Source organism: Haplochromis burtoni, unplaced genomic scaffold, assembly GCF_018398535.1.
Source record: "Haplochromis burtoni strain Fernald_Lab_line unplaced genomic scaffold, NCSU_Asbu1 Contig_841, whole genome shotgun sequence".
Lineage (NCBI taxonomy): Eukaryota > Metazoa > Chordata > Actinopteri > Cichliformes > Cichlidae > Haplochromis > Haplochromis burtoni.
In genome coordinates this window covers 95,888-111,292 of record NW_024583202.1, presented here as the reverse complement: position 1 = coordinate 111,292, position 15,405 = coordinate 95,888, and the positions used below count along the sequence as shown (strand labels likewise).

General features: G+C 40.8%; 2 protein-coding genes across 4 annotated transcripts; one reads left to right on the top strand and one right to left on the bottom strand.

The window, feature by feature from the left end:
- si:ch211-132b12.7 (uncharacterized protein LOC564531 homolog) lies at positions 1–7,574 on the top strand. 3 transcript variants are annotated; one of them, XM_042215858.1, is made up of 5 exons: positions 1–301; positions 1,280–1,418; positions 4,419–4,601; positions 5,211–5,392; positions 5,520–7,574. In XM_042215858.1, the coding sequence occupies exons 3-5, from the start codon at positions 4,427–4,429 to the stop codon at positions 6,552–6,554; spliced, it is 1,392 nt and encodes a 463-aa protein (XP_042071792.1). In that variant the 5' UTR covers positions 1–301; positions 1,280–1,418; positions 4,419–4,426; the 3' UTR covers positions 6,555–7,574. The 3 variants fall into 3 exon arrangements, with proteins under 3 accessions (XP_042071792.1, XP_014186042.1, XP_042071791.1); XM_014330556.2 differs by having other exon boundaries at positions 6–301; positions 5,517–7,574; XM_042215857.1 differs by lacking the exon at positions 1–301 and adding an exon at positions 405–942 and having other exon boundaries at positions 5,517–7,574.
- Positions 7,575–12,671: 5,097 nt separating this feature from the next.
- Positions 12,672–14,801, bottom strand: LOC121812803 (sodium- and chloride-dependent betaine transporter-like). The gene is made up of 4 exons (XM_042215854.1): positions 14,750–14,801; positions 13,111–13,226; positions 12,897–13,034; positions 12,672–12,749 (listed from the first exon to the last, which is right to left on the bottom strand). Exons 1-4 carry the CDS (start codon positions 14,799–14,801, stop codon positions 12,672–12,674), a joined length of 384 nt encoding a protein of 127 aa, XP_042071788.1.
- Positions 14,802–15,405: the final 604 nt, after the last annotated feature.

Genomic DNA, 15,405 nt, shown 5'->3' with positions numbered 1-15,405 from the left:
GAGCTTAGCTGGCTGAGAGAGCTCGTTTCGTGTGTGTGTGGTAGGTGGTACAAGAGGCAGCTGTGGGTTCAGTTAAGGTAAAACAGGACGAACACACGTTTAATTGTGTCGCCGCTGGGCTGTCCTCCCACAGTGTTGCTCATACTTACAGGATCGAGTGACAGCGTGCGGACACTGGTTATGTTTTGTTTTTACTTTTTCGGATCGTTTCTGGGATCGGCGACGTCAAGCTAGGAAAAATTTAGCCACTGTAATTTCAAAGCAAAAGCGTCGCAGTTTGTCCGGTTGGATAAAAGTACAGGTAAGTAGTGACGGAAGAACCTAAACTCAACAAACAACTGCACTGAGTAGTGTATAAAATATGTGATACTATTCACAACCGCGTCTTTTTACCTTTTTTTTTTTTTTTTTTAAGCTGTGCGTTTTATTTTGAAATTTATCGCATATGGCGTTCAACTTGAACAGTTTGATGGACGTTGCCTAATTTCAAACAGTTTTAGCCCTAGTTTTTTTTAAAACGGCAAATTTGACAAAGCACATATAATAAAATATACATACTGGATATACAACAGCTATAACATTTGAGCGTTTATGGACAGCATTAAAAAAAAGCAGAGAATCTAGAAAACAAGCCTTAGAATGGTATAATTGGCTGTTTTACGTACAGAGGTTTTACGTTTAGCTTATGTCAACAGATAATCTACACACAGCGTTTATAATGCCACCACCGTGGATACTAAATGTATTTTTTATGTTTTTGTTTGTGTGAGAGGAAGTGTATGTAAGAAGAGGGCCGGACTTAAAGTTGGGTATTACATAACACGGGGGGTGGGGGGAAGAGTGGTGTTGTTCAGCTGACAGCGGGCTGTGGTGCCTTCATGGAACCAGCCCGATAATATCATAAACGCTGTGATGATGTCATCAGTCAAGCCCACCCGATTGGTAGGATAATATCTTTAAATTCTTAAAGAGCAGCCATTAAAGTTAAAAGTCCTTCAACTGCACAACCATGCATGCTGCTGTAGTTAAATCGTTATCATCTCAACTCATCTTTGAGACAGAGAAATCACAGTAGAGAGCACAGAGGGATAATATCAGATTGTAGCTACAGTTTGTGGGCAACATGAGGAGTTCTGTGTATTACAGCCTAATTGTAAGTCATTTTAGTATCTTCATTAAAGCCGAGCTTTATCATGTCAGTTTATTTATATCGGTGCCTGCGTTGTACAGTATGAATTGATATGATTACTTGTTTCGTCCTTTACGTTTTGTTTTACAGAACATAATGCAGGGTGACATGCTTGGGGCAATTTAGAAATGGTGCTGGCACATAGTTTTTCCCAGCTGAGTGACTGTCTGCAGCACATGAAGCAGAGTACACATCACAGCTGAGCAGACAGTGGTGTGGGGTCAAGCAGGTAAGCTGCAAACGTGTGTGTGAAATGTGTTGTTGGAAAGGTAGAAAACCAGAAACCCATTTTTCTTTAACTTCCTAATATAATTATATGTATTTGTATGCTGATACATGGTACAGTTGAGTCCTAATTGAATAACAAGATCAGATATTTTGGTCATGCTGGTATGTAATTCTGATGTCTTTCCTATAATCTTGAACTATTGTTTACACATATACTGCCCTGTCAGTAAGTGTCTTGCAAACAAACTTATTTTTATTTATTTAGCAAAGATCCATCAACTAACATTTATGTCTGTTTGATGGTATTTCTCACAGGCCTTTGGCAGAAATTTTGGTTGTTTGCACCATGGAGTACTGTGGTGCAAACAACAGTACTTTTTTTGTAGACTAACTCCAAAGGCATTGGGCTTTATACAATTAGGTCAGCAATTTACTGGGTAAAGAATTTTTTGTAATTTTCCCTCTGTAGAAGTTTGTTATAAATCAAACTGTCAATATGTGGTTGGAGTAAGCTGAAGGCATGCAAAAATTAAATGCAATTTGCATTTACTATTTAGGAATTACAACTATTACAAGAGACTTACAAATAATTTGACAAACAATTTTAAATATAAGAATTGTTATTTGTGTTATTTATTTACCAAAGTCCTTCACACTAAATGACTACCTGAAGTCTAGAACCCGTGGACATCACCAAATGCTGTTTTTCCTTCATTGAGATGCTCTTCCAGGCCTTTACTGCGGCCATTTTCAGCCACTGCTTGTTTGGGGGCCTTTCTGTATTCAGTTTTGCATTAAATGATCGAACATTGCTTTGTTGAGCTGAGCTCAAGCGACAGACTTGGCTATTGAAGAAAATATTTCTTTGCCATTAGAAACTGTTGAGTTGCTTTTGCAGTAGGCTTTGGGTACGTATCCATTTGCATTGTGAGGTGCAGAATCTGGACAGACGTTTCCTCTTGCCTCTTCTATCAGCAAACATCTCATCAAGAAATCCTAGTGACCTAGTTCCACTGGAATAATACTCCCTCCACCATATTTGACAGATGATGTAGTATGCTTTGGTTCATGGACTGTTTTTGTCTTTGAGAATACTTTTCTCAACATTGTGGTGCAGACTAACTTTGGTATATTCTTGTAAAGTCTTATCTGGTTTTCCTGTTCTTGAGTGTAATCAGCTCTGTATTTCCATTCTTAAATGTGTCTTTTGATTGTTACCTTGACAATGATTGCCTCACCTGTTTCCTCTGTTCTTCACCTGGTTAGCTGTTGTCAAGTTCCTATCAACCAAGGAAATAATGTCATCATGGTCTTTAGTCATCTTCTTTTAGCCTTAGTCGTCTTCAATTCAATTCAATTCAATTTTATTTATATAGCGCCAAATCAGAACAAAAGTCGCTCAAGGCGCTTCATAGATACAGAGAAAAACCCAACAATCATATGACCCCCTATGAGCAAGCACTTTGGCGACAGTGGGAAGGAAAAACTCCCTTTTAACAGGAAGAAACCTCCAGCAGAACCAGGCTCAGGGAGGGGCGGCCATCTGCTGCGACCGGTTGGGGTGAAAGAAGGAAGACAGGATAAAGACATGCTGTGGAAGAGAGACAGAGGTTAATAACAGATATGATTCAATGCAGAGAGGTCTATTAACACATAGTGAGTGAGAAAGGTGACTGGAAAGGAAAAACTCAATGCATCATGGGAATCCCCGGCAGCATAACTAAGGGAGGATTCAGGGTCACCTGGTCCAGCACTAACTATAGTTAGTGCTGGACCAGAGCGAGAGCGAAGTGCTCTAATAGGGTGATATGGTACTACAAGGTCATTAAGATAAGATGGGGCCTGATTATTTAAGACCTTGTATGTGAGGAGCAGGATTTTGAATTCAATTCTGGATTTAACAGGAAGCCAATGAAGGGAAGCCAAAACAGGAGAAATCTGCTCTCTCTTTCTAGTCCCTGTCAGGACTCTTGCTGCAGCATTTTGGATTAACTGAAGACTTTTCAGCGAGTTTTTTTGGACATCCTGATAATAATGAATTACAGTAGTCCAGCCTGGAAGTAATAAATGCATGAACTAGTTTTTCAGCGTCACTCTGAGACAGGCTATTTCTAACTTTAGAAACTTAGTTACAGCGCTTTCAGAAAGACATCTGCTTTGATAAAGTCTACTCTCCACTGCTGTGTAATCAATTATTGTAAATGTAAATGTTATCAGGAAATGATCAGACAGGAGAGGGTTTTCAGGAAACACTGTTCCGTGCAAGAATCTACCAAATTGTTGGTAAACATTGTATGCTATCCTTCTAATAGTAGTTTTTTTTTTTTTTTTTTAATTTGATTTCATTTTTTCCAGCCTCACTTGCAACACTCTCTCTTTGGACCTTCATTCCAGTGAAATGACACCCTGTGAAAAACAGCTCTTGCAATTAACCATGGATCTGTTTATCTGTTTAATTTCTCAAGGAAATAAAACACAGGGCTGGGACGCACCTGGCATCAGGGATTTGTCCAATTGCTTCTGAGCCTCTGAATCTGAATTTGTGCAACATTTTTGTTAAAGTTGAGAGTATGTGCTTCAATCACACTTTGATTGTTTAAAATCCAGTTTTGTGATTTTTTTTTTTAATTGATTAATTAATTAATTAAAAAAACATATGGGCATGTACATGGCTTAATAGAGTCCTAAATGTATGTCAAGATCTGGTTTATGGTTAGGACTTAAAAAGTATCTGTCTAACTGTGTCTTAGTGAGCGATGTTAGGACCATCTGTTCAACACTGTGGTTAATGTTGCTGTCTAAGGAATTTTAACCATACATCAACTGAAACAGAGTATTCCATTTTACAAATTAAACTGAAACAGTTACCCTCCTATAGTATGAAGTATGAGGATATTGCTGTTTATTTGTGGATTATATATATGGTAAACCTGTTTAGAGTTACTATTTCCTACATCTTAGCACAGAGGAGCTATTTAAATTTCTCTGATTTTCTTGATAGGGTCCAGTATGCCAAAGGAACAGCCTCCATTGGATCAGCACAGCCCTTGTGCTGCACCCAGCAAGAAAGTTAAAGATAAGAGCAACAATACAGCTCTACTGGCTATACGTGACATTAAAGACAAAGATGATTCAAGCAGGAGGGGCTCCCACTGCAGCTCCGAGAAGGACTCTGGCTTCTCTGGTGAGTCCAAGTCGATATAGCAAACGTTTCATATTTTATTTCATAGCTATTCACCATGCTTTTTAGATTTATATACAAGCCAGTGCAAGCATTGATACCTTCACTTCAACTTTGCTGGAATAATATCTAAAGCATCTCCTTGAATTCAAAGTGAAAAGGTTATTACAAATATATAGTTTTAGCTTTTGGGGTTAGATTTTCATCTATGTGACATTCCTAAGGGACACGGTGAAAGTTGATTAGAAGAAAATCATAATGCAATGAGTATTGTTGGATGTTCTTGTGTGGCTTGAGTCATTTAAGAGCATCTAATGCACTTTTTTAAAATTTCAAATACAAATAAGAAAATAAATAAAACAGAAATACGAACACTGTGTTACTGATACCACAAAAGAAGTGTTGACTGTAGGAAAGCATGCATGTCGCTCCTGTCTTCCCTTTTGTGAGAATAAAGCAAATGTTTGCCTAGTTTGATTTGGTACTGCCTGATAAGGTAGTGAGGGGAAGAAAAAACATCTTTCTGCTGCTTTGTGTCACAAAAAGTTCAACTATCCTCTTGAATGTGGTGTTCAGCTGTTAGCATTTCTTCCTGTTATAACTTTTCTGCAGATGGTTCAGACTGGCAACTGGAGGACCAGAAGAGAAACAAAAGCCAGTTCAGAGCCAGTGAATATGCAGAAACGTCACAAAACCAAGAACGTATGCAAAGGAATCTTGGAAAGCATTCTGTGATGCCTGATGGTCATGACCAGCCACCTGTTTACATGATCAAGAACACGATGCTTAACCAGGTAAAGAAGGATACAACCAACACAGGATAGTCTTTCAGAAAGAAAAATAATGTTCACATCAGATGTACGGTGGAGCTCCTCACCAGTGTGTCATATTGACTTTTCTCTTCCTGTTTTGTTCCAGCAGTCAGATGTGACCCAGAAAAGAGGCCAGCTTCGCTGGAGAAACAGCGTCACTGACATCAACCATTCGGGTTCTCGTCAAATAATCCTTCTCCAGCAGCCAGGATTGTTGCCTGCTACCTTCCAGCTATCAAAGCCCTTGTCCCGAAAGTTTAATGTCTCAGAAAGGAAAATACCTGGTTCCTACTTACCCATACTGAACTCCTACCCACGCATAGCGCCACATCCCAGCAAGAAACCACCGGATAAATATTCAATCCACGAATCCCAGAGTCTCAGCAAGAGGGTGTGCTCAGAACAAAAGGGTGATGGCCTGTCTGTGACCCGAAATCTGCCAGAGCAGCACCTTCACAAACAACCTAAGTTGGCACTCTCAGCGACTGGCATGCCGTGTTCTTCTCCACCCCAAGATCAACTGTCTGCCTCAAGTCCCACCCCTACTTCCATGAGCCAGAGATCCCCATCTGTATCCAGTCAGGACACCAGCTACTCGTTATTCACAACCAGTTCGGCTGGACTTAACAGAGATGCCACCACCAGTATTCGCCACCGACGTTTTCTCAACACAGTAAAAATCCTCAGACAGTCTGGTCTGCTGGACATTACATTGCGCACAAAGGAGTTGATGCGTCAGAGCAACGCCACAGAGAGGGACATCTCCCAGCTGCGGCAGCACACAGAGCTGCTGTGCCAGGCTGCCAGAAACCCCAGCCTCAATCTAAATGGTATCACTGTTTGGGAGCACCTCCATCAAGCTATGGCTGAGTCAGGAAATTATCCCAACCTTAAAATCCTGCAGAATATCCAAATCTCAACTGTGCCAGGTTCTGCATGTCCATCAGAAAGGATTTCCAAAGGAGACACCAACAGGCCACAAGCTGCTGAGACCACACAAGCCCTGCCAATGTGCCTTCTCAGCACCATGCCAGAGCAACACTGTGGTGTACAACAACAGTCAAAACAAGACAGGAAGCTCAAGGCCAATGAGACATCCTTAGACAAAGCCAGCTTTACACCTCCTGACAGTTCTACTGGTTAGCCCAGTTGGCAGTGCCTTTTTGAAGGGTGAGTTTTAGTTGTGGACTTTTAGTTTTATGAATATTTTAAACCCAACGTTACAGGAGTCATGCAGAAAATCTCTGTAGGTCCATGGAAATCAAACACAGACGTAGCTTTAGTCCTTACTGTGCATGTCACAGTTTTCGGACTTAACTAATGGCTTAATGCACTTGAGTGCAATCAAAGACCAGATTCACCATCTGATGACAGATGATGTTACAATGTGTGCTTGAGATGCACTTAAAGAAGAGGAAAAAAACGTGTTTCCCTGGGAGAAGGGAAGGGGAGTGGCACTTCATGCAGTGGTGACATCTGCAGTATATATTATCAAGTTTGGTTGTTTTGCTGTTGTTTCAAACCAACCACATTCAGGGAAAGATGAATAGAAACAGTTCTTTTATACCTGTATCACCAACATCGGTGTGATTATTCTGTGCCTTTGATAGCACAGCTGAAGCTAAAGATTCAAAATATAAACTGTTCAACATTACACTGGACATGTGGATTTCTGTCCAGTCTCTTTTCCACAAAGCCTTAAAGCTTTTTTTCTTTTTTTTTAAACAGGGGCACATTTACATCACAGGGTATCATGCTGTTGTTGTTGGTTATAAGAACTTTCTTTTACACACACATCTCATGATAATGGAAGCAATTCTGCAACAAGCTCTATGTATCCAGTCATACCACATCCTCTCATGTAGCCGCTTTATTTTTTACTTTGGTCTTACTTGTTTTTCTTTTTTTTTTGATCAAGCCACTAATTGTTGCTTTTGTATGGTCATTTGTTTTTGCTCGTAGAAAACCACACTTTGGTTTATAAATGTAAAAATTTGAGTATAAACGCTGTTGTTTTTGTTTTGTTTTTTTAATGCATGGGGTATGTGCAAGATTATTCTCTCTTTCTGCATATGAACACATTTGTGAAACTTAAGGTGGTTTTTAATGCTAAGTTTTCATAATTAAGCTATTTAAATAAAACAATATGGGAAAATGGTCTTTATTTCAGTGTGGAGCTTTTCAAGGTGAGTCTCATATTATTGTTGTGTTTTTGTGCCACATGTTTACTTAACCTTGAGTTATTCTAGCTGCTGCTATGGAAACTGACAGGGTGCTTCATGTGGTAGAAGTGCAGCACTGTCTCTGGTTCCTGAAAGCCATGGTAATAGTTTCCTTTCCATTTGCTGGATTGTGTGGATTGTAACTCTTGTCTACACTGTGTTCTTTTCCTAATGAAATAACATGCTGACATATGTCTGTGAAGGTTCTCAGTCATCCAGGTCATTGTAGTCAAAGGAGCTTGGAAAGAAAAGTGTCTGGACTTCTTTAAGTTGCTTGAAGACGTTTCACCTCTCATCCGAGAAGCTTCTTCAGTTCTAAGGTCAAATGGTGGGGAGTCCCAGATATAAACCTAGTGGGAGTATCCCCCCACAGAGGGACAAAAGGACCCCCTGATGATCCTCTAATCGCCTGAGCCAAGGTGTGAAACTGGGTGTGGGTCCCAATCAGCCAGAGTTTCTGATATATGAAAAGTACACTATGTACAGAGGCCGTTGGAAAAAGTGAGCAATTTATACTATTGGTCCTTGATATTTAATCAAAGTATAGACCAGATGTGGCACCCCCTTTGGTTATTTTACTCCTCTAGGGTCTAAGCACTGTGCCAGAATGGGATTTTAGGCATATGCATGGCGCTTTCATAAAGCTTAAAATGGTCTCTATGTGGCCTGAATGTTTTAGTTACTTAATCATTTACAAATTATATGAAAACGATATTTACCATCTTATCATAACACATGAAGTCTGTCTGTGTGTGTGATGATTTTTTATTTATTTATTTTTTTGACTGCCAGCTCCTACACAGTCTGGAGTTCAGCGATCATACTTGGCACACAGGAATGGCTTAGACTTCTTAAGGTTCTTATCTATATTAAATGGGTGGTTGCTAGGCATCATACTAAAAATGGTTTTTATGGTAGTTTTATTGTAATGGAGAGAAAATATAGGCTGGATCCTATCGAAACCACCATTTGACGAGAGGCAGGCTACATCCTGAACAAGTCACTAGTCTGTTGCTGGGCTAACACAGAGAGACATGTAGGAGCTATTTAGAATCACCAGTTTACTTAACCCTACTAAAAGATAAAGTATAAGTAACCTAAATTGATTTGCATGTCCTCCATTTTGTGCGTGTGAGATGTGTGAGACATCTTCACGAGTTTGGGTCCTCTACCAGAGGCTTGGGAATTTGTTGTCCACAGAGACCTTTGATTTCGTGCCTGGAACGTGTTGGAGTCAGTCTTCCAGTTCTGGGGTTACAACTCCTAATGCTCTTCTTACCATTGCAACCACTTTGGAATTAAAAATAAATTCAAATTCAAATTTTATTTCTCACGTACACAGTCATACACAGTACGATATGTAGTGAAATGCTTGGACAACTGCTCGTGACCTAAAGAAAACAAAAAGGAAAAGGCTATGAATAAGATAGGAAATAAATATGAAAAATTAAAAAGGGTAAATTTAACTAGGAAGGAATAAAATATAAATTAAGGTTAAAAATGAAATAACTGTACAACACAAATTAGAATGAAGGGTAAATTTAACTGGGAGAATAAGATAAAATATATAAATTAAAGTTGAAAATAAAATAACTACAACAAAATACACAATATAGAACTATATAAGAATGTATGAAGAAATCTAAATATAAATAAATATATACACAATAACAGCAGCTGTACAAGTATTAACTGGAAATGAAGAATATAGTGACCAGTGTTGTGCAAAAACAATGTCCAGAATGTCCAGTGTGTGTAAGAACTGTATGTGTGGGTCAGTACTGTGTGGTGGTGTGATTGAGAGACCGTATCGCCTGCGGGAAGAAGCTCCTCCTCAGTCTCTCTGTGTTGGTCTTCAGGGAGCGGAATCGCTTTCCTGACCTCAACAGAGAGAACAGTCTGTTGTTGGGATGGCTGAGGTCCTTCACGATCTTCCTGGCCTTGGTCCAGCACCGCCTGCTGTAGATTGAGTGCAGGTCAGGGAGCTCGGAGCGGATGGTGCGCTCAGCTGACCGCACAACCCTCTGTAGAGCTCGTCTGTCCTGCATGGTGCTGTTCCCGAACCAGGTTAAGATGTTTCCCGTCAGGATGCTCTCTATGGTGCACGAGTAAAAGTTCCTGAGCACCATGGAGGGCAGTTGGAAGTCTCTCAAGCGTCTGAGGTGGTAGAGACGCTGACGGGCCTTTTTCACCACGGTGTTGATGTGACAGGACCATGACAGGTCCTGCGTGATGTGAACTCCGAGGTATTTGAAGCTGTCCACTCTCTCCACTGGGCACTCGTTGATGACGGGGGTCTGGTAGTTCCTCTCCTGCTTAGTGCTGAAGTCCACTATCAGCTCCTTTGTCTTACTGACGTTTAGAAGGAGGTTGTTCCTCTGGCACCAGTTCTCCAGATTCCTAATCTCCTTCAGGTAGGCCGTCTCGTTGTTATCAGAGATCAGGCCCACCACGACGGTGTCGTCAGCAAACTTGATGATGGTGGTGGAGCTGGTAGTGGCCACACAGTCATATGTGTACAAAGAGTACAGCAGGGGGCTCAGAACACACCCCTGGGGGGCTCCAGTGCTGAGAGTGGTGGAGGCTGAGACATGTCCGCCCATCCTTACTGCCTGTGGTCTGCCAGTTAGGAAGTTGGAGATCCACTGACACATAGATGAGCTGAGTCCCAGATGCTCCAGCTTGGTGGTGAGTGTGGAGGGAATTATGGTGTTAAATGCAGAGCTGTAGTCTATGAAGAGCATTTTAACATAATTCCCCCTTCTAGTGTCCGAGTGAGTGATGTGTGGAGGAGATGAGAGATGGCATCGTCTGTGGAACGATTTGGACGGTATGCGAAGTGTAGTGGATCCAGTGTGTCTGGTAGTGAAGAAATGATGAAGTCTCTGACCAGGCGTTCAAAGCACTTCATCACTACTGAGGTGAGGGCTACAGGGCGATAGTCATTGAGAGAAGCAGGGTGGGGTTTCTTCGGGACAGGAACAATGATGGACTCTTTGAAGCATGTGGGGATCACCGACTGAGATAAAGAGATGTTGAATAGCAGCTCGATAGTGTAGTGGCAACACCACAGTCTTTCGAACAGTTGGTCAGGGGTTTTGGCCAGAGCATGGATCCAGTAAGGGTTCCCAGGTTGTGCCCCCCATGCTGCCCAAACCTATGAGTGAGGATCATGAGTGTGATATTTACAGACATCAGCTGGCTTAACAAGGTCCATGTCAATATCTCTCATCGAAGATAAATTGGATACTGGAACAAGGCATACATGAAAAAGGACTGATATATAAAAATGAAAACTTAAATTTCTTTATAGGGTCCACATCTGTGGGCCTTTATGTTTTGTTGATTTCTTGCTCTAAGTGCTTCAGACAAAACTAAAGTTGTAACTCAATCAGCTCTTTGTATTTTTTACACTTTTCTTGGTGGATACCATTAAATCAATCTCATTTGCAATTTAAATTTTAACATTTTCTTTTATACAATCAGTTGTATAAAAGGTAAACAGGGAAAGCCACATCACATTCAGCTCCAAATTGAAGCAAAAACCAAAGGACCAGATGACCTTTTTCTCTCAGTTGAGTTTGAACTACAGCAGAACTTCTTCTCTGATGCTCTGCTCCCCAGTTTCTTTCCTTTGGTTCGCTGAGTTTTCAAGATTTGGCTGGCAAAGATGATGGAAACACTACAAAATGTAGGAAGTATACATAAACAGGTTTGTTTGTGACAGTATCATACTTAAAGTTTAATAACAATTCTGAAAGGCTACAACATAACAAGCTGCGATGTGAGTCATTAAAATCTTGTCATAGGCAGCTACATTTAGTTAGCCGGATGGCTGCATATTGTGATTAAAAATTACAGTGTACGCACGTAAGCTATACATTTTTGTTTAACAATATACAGTGGGGTACATAATTATTTGAATTTTAAAAATTTGCTCACAAAGAAATAAACAGTAAGGTAGGTTACAGGATGACTTCATAGTATTGAGGGGACAATGGCTGGAGCCATGTATCATAAAATCATGGACGGCAACCTCCTTCGTTCAGCCAGAACACTGAAGATGGGTCCTTTTAACATGACAGTCACTCAAAACATACTTCCAAGGTAACAAAGCAGCACCTAAATAAGCACATTTTAAATCTAAACGAATTTGGGAGTTTCTGTAAAGAAGAGTGGATCAAAATCCTTCCTGGCAAGTGTGCAAATCTGGTGACTACCAACAAGAAATGTTCAATCACCTTGCTTGCCACGAACAATATACTCCCATTTTTGCTTTGGGATCAAAGACTTATTTAAAACAGTGACATACAAATCATTTATAACTTTCACATAATGTGTTATTTTATTAATTTTGGGGTTGATATTCTGTGTCTTTATTAAAATGAAACAACCATAAAAAAATAAAGCCTGTTCATTTCTTTCTAAGTGAACAAACTTTCAAATTCAGAAGGGGATAAAATAATTATTTCCCACGCTGTATTTAATCTTAGACCACAATCATCCCACCTGACTTAGGATCCCAGTCCCAGTGCCCAGCTTATACAGGGCCCATCCTGGAACAAGCTGGATGGAGGAGAGGGCCAGTATCCACCCCAGCACATATGCCCAGGATGGATAGATGTACCACCGATTAAAGGTCAGAGGCTGGTACTCAATTAAAGAACATATAAAAGAGCCCTGAGAAATCAAAAGGAGATGGTTTAGCTGGTGGAGAATTGAGTGCTGACATCCTAACACTTACAGCTCAACTCACTAGTGAGACCAGTGGTGTGAGGTAGAGCCAGTTTAAAGAAGTAGTTGGCTCGTGTTCCTGTCATGTCCTTTATTATGTCATACAGCCGATCTACTCCTTAATAGGAAAACAAACAAGATAAACAACATATATTGATCACACTTGGTGTTAAACAGCACTATAATGTCTGTAGAGTCCAAAAGATAAATCTGAGAAAATTTCCCTGATCATGTCATCACCATGACATCACTAGGGAACGATATGGAAGAGCACACCTACCAAATATCCAACCCAGTGCCAGAGTTCAAAACACACATAGGAAGAGGATGCAAGCTCCATTACAAGCATAGTAGTCCAACAACTGGAACACAAACATTCCTCCCTAGACACAATGACACAGATATTTCATATGTGTTTAGTTTTAAATCTAAAATCAGAAACTTAGGATATATAATTTTTAAATATTTTCTTTCAGACCCCCACACACATTTCCAAAACATTTTCTGCCAGTGATACATTACATACAGACCTCAGTAACCATGACAAGCTGAGAGAAGAAGCATATCAGGCAGTAGAGAAGGAGAAAAATCTCCCTTCGGCCGGCTCTGTGCAACACTTTGGGAAACATATCGACAAAGGACGTCATCACTACTTCCATGGCAACAAACTGTGCAGAAAATGGACAAAACACTTAGTAAATAGCAACGCCTAAATGCAAAGTTTCAAAGTTGTGTGTGTCTTACTTGTGAATCAAGACGCAAGAGAATGAGCATAACAAAGAAACAGATGGACCACAGTTGAGGCAGGGGCATCATGGCTACAGCCTGAGGGTATCCTGGTATGAACGCCAGGCCTGGACCTGAAACACAACAGCATGATGCCAGAAAACTGAGCTCCTTCTATGTAAAACATGCCAGCCAGTGTTGAATGTTTGTGTTTTAGTTTGGACAGTTTGTGGTGTGTAATGGCATAAATATGACAGCAGGAATGCAGTAAATTGAACAATCACCTGTGCCTGTTCATATTAAGAGGGAAAAAAGCAATATTTGTTAATATAAGCAGGCACAGGTGGCTGTGCCTGCTTATATTAACAAATATTGCTTTGCTACTCATGTTTGACTGTCCACAAGATTGTGCAAGAGGCTGAGATTTGATTTGTATGGAATTTTGTTTTCACCATTGGGGGGGAAGAAAACAAGGACACTGTTAACCAGTTCCTAAAATCATCTTTAAAAAAGAAAAAGAAAAAAGTAAACATGTCATGTTCATTGTTTCTGCTCTTAAAGTCCTTCAATGACAGTGAAACAAAATATATTTATTTAAACATGAAAGGGACACAGATTTATATGCGATGTGTGTTTTGGCTAAACAAGAGTTACGTTTTTCCAAGTGTTGATGAGCTCTGATGAGAGCCTATTGTTTTATTCCACTCCTCTTGTTTAAGCTCTAGGCAGTTCTTCTCCCTCAGCACCTGCTCCCATATTTTCAGTCTCTTGCTTTCTACAGCCGAGCACAGCAGACGGGCTAAAACTTTTTTTATTGGTAAGCTGGAGAAAATAACCTCTAACGAGTGAAATACCATTTAAATTGATATTGTTCACCAAGTATGGTTTTGCATTGGTTGTTGTAGAGTACGGAGTGAAAACGGGGAGTTTACTGAGCCATGGCGTCACGTAAACACTGAGCATGCCACTCGACAGCGGTAAGCTAAATGTGGCTAATTAGACACATGAGTGGTTAAATTGAATTGATATACCTTTATTAGTCCCACAAGGGGAAATATCATAAGGCTGTCGACCTATTGCACGCAATGGCGGCGCCATCTTACCCTCCGACCATACATACATTACACAAACCATCACATGGGGAAGACAGGTCAGAGAGGTATAACAATGGAAAATGCACCACATGAGGAAAGATAAGGAGAAAAATAACTCCCCCCAGACTGAGCTCCAACAGGGAGATCAGTTTGAGAACAGAAAAAAAAACCCCAAAAAAAACACCTCTTCACATAGCACATGAAAAAACTCTTAATACACCAAAGAAACACATGACAAGCAACAGGGGTGGGTAAAGGGTGCAGCATCAGAAGGGAATAAGCGTCGAAGGCGTTTGGAAAGGGGGGGGGATGAGTGTGTGCGTGTCCAGAGTTCAGCTGAGACAGTGTCCTTCGCCCTGCTAGGCTAAGTAAACAGTCTTCCAGCCAACCCAGGTGGCCTTGCATGGAATGGAAGGAACAGACTAAACACAGTCGTTATCAGGGTGTTGTTGTTCAGCTCCAGCCTTGAGACCGCAGCTGGCGCCAAAGGGGCTATCCGCATGAAGTGATGGTGCTTTTTACTTTAGTGCGAACAGCTCATATGAATTTCAAAGCAGTTCTACAGTCCAACACTGCTCTTCCAATCTCCCGCTGGAGAGCCGCAAGCTTCGCCATACTTGCGTTCTGTGATGTTGTCATTTCTTGTGCGCAAGGAGCCGATTCTGAGAACTCACTGCAGTGTGCCTCCCCGAGATGTCATCCAATTTGCGCCCAATTTGCGGGGCAATATGACCAAAAATGGTCATATTGCCCCGCTCTACTCCTGGCACATCATTTTCAAACCCCCGTGGTCTTTCGCTACTCTGGTTTAACGTGACATACAAGTCACTTACATAACTTAAAAATGTTACCGTTTGGCTTTTTTCAGTGTTTTATGTGTTCGTGAGTAAATCGGTTTGGCTGTGATTAAAGTTCAAGTTTTCACACAGCTGAATAAACGTCAAACAGAAAACTGATTAAACAGAACTGTGAGATGGTCGAGAATTTACTCCAATGTCCTGTTATATATTAGCGAGCGAAGACCAGACGAGTTTGCTAAACTCCATCGAGACAGTTGGTGATGCAAATCTGAAGGCTAGACCGTCCCATTTCACAGCCTCGCACTTCCGGCCTTCTCAGTCTTCAAAGGACCCGGCCCACATAGGCCAAAAAGCCTGGGTCCTCGGAAGAATGCGGCCTATGAATTAGGACATAGCTTCTGAAATGCACTATAGTTATG

Coding starts and splice junctions, on each gene's coding strand:
- LOC121812803 (XM_042215854.1), bottom strand. CDS start 14,801: ATGGCGAAGCTTGCGGCTCTCCAGCGGGAGATTGGAAGAGCAGTGTTG. Junction 13,035..13,110: donor TCTTGCGTCTTGATTCACAA/GTAAGACACACA, acceptor TTTTCTGCACAG/TTTGTTGCCATGGAAGTAGT. Junction 12,750..12,896: donor AGCTTGTCATGGTTACTGAG/GTCTGTATGTAA, acceptor CATTGTGTCTAG/GGAGGAATGTTTGTGTTCCA.
- si:ch211-132b12.7 (XM_014330556.2), top strand. CDS start 4,427: ATGCCAAAGGAACAGCCTCCATTGGATCAGCACAGCCCTTGTGCTGCA. Junction 4,602..5,210: donor GAAGGACTCTGGCTTCTCTG/GTGAGTCCAAGT, acceptor ACTTTTCTGCAG/ATGGTTCAGACTGGCAACTG. Junction 5,393..5,516: donor AGAACACGATGCTTAACCAG/GTAAAGAAGGAT, acceptor GTTTTGTTCCAG/CAGTCAGATGTGACCCAGAA.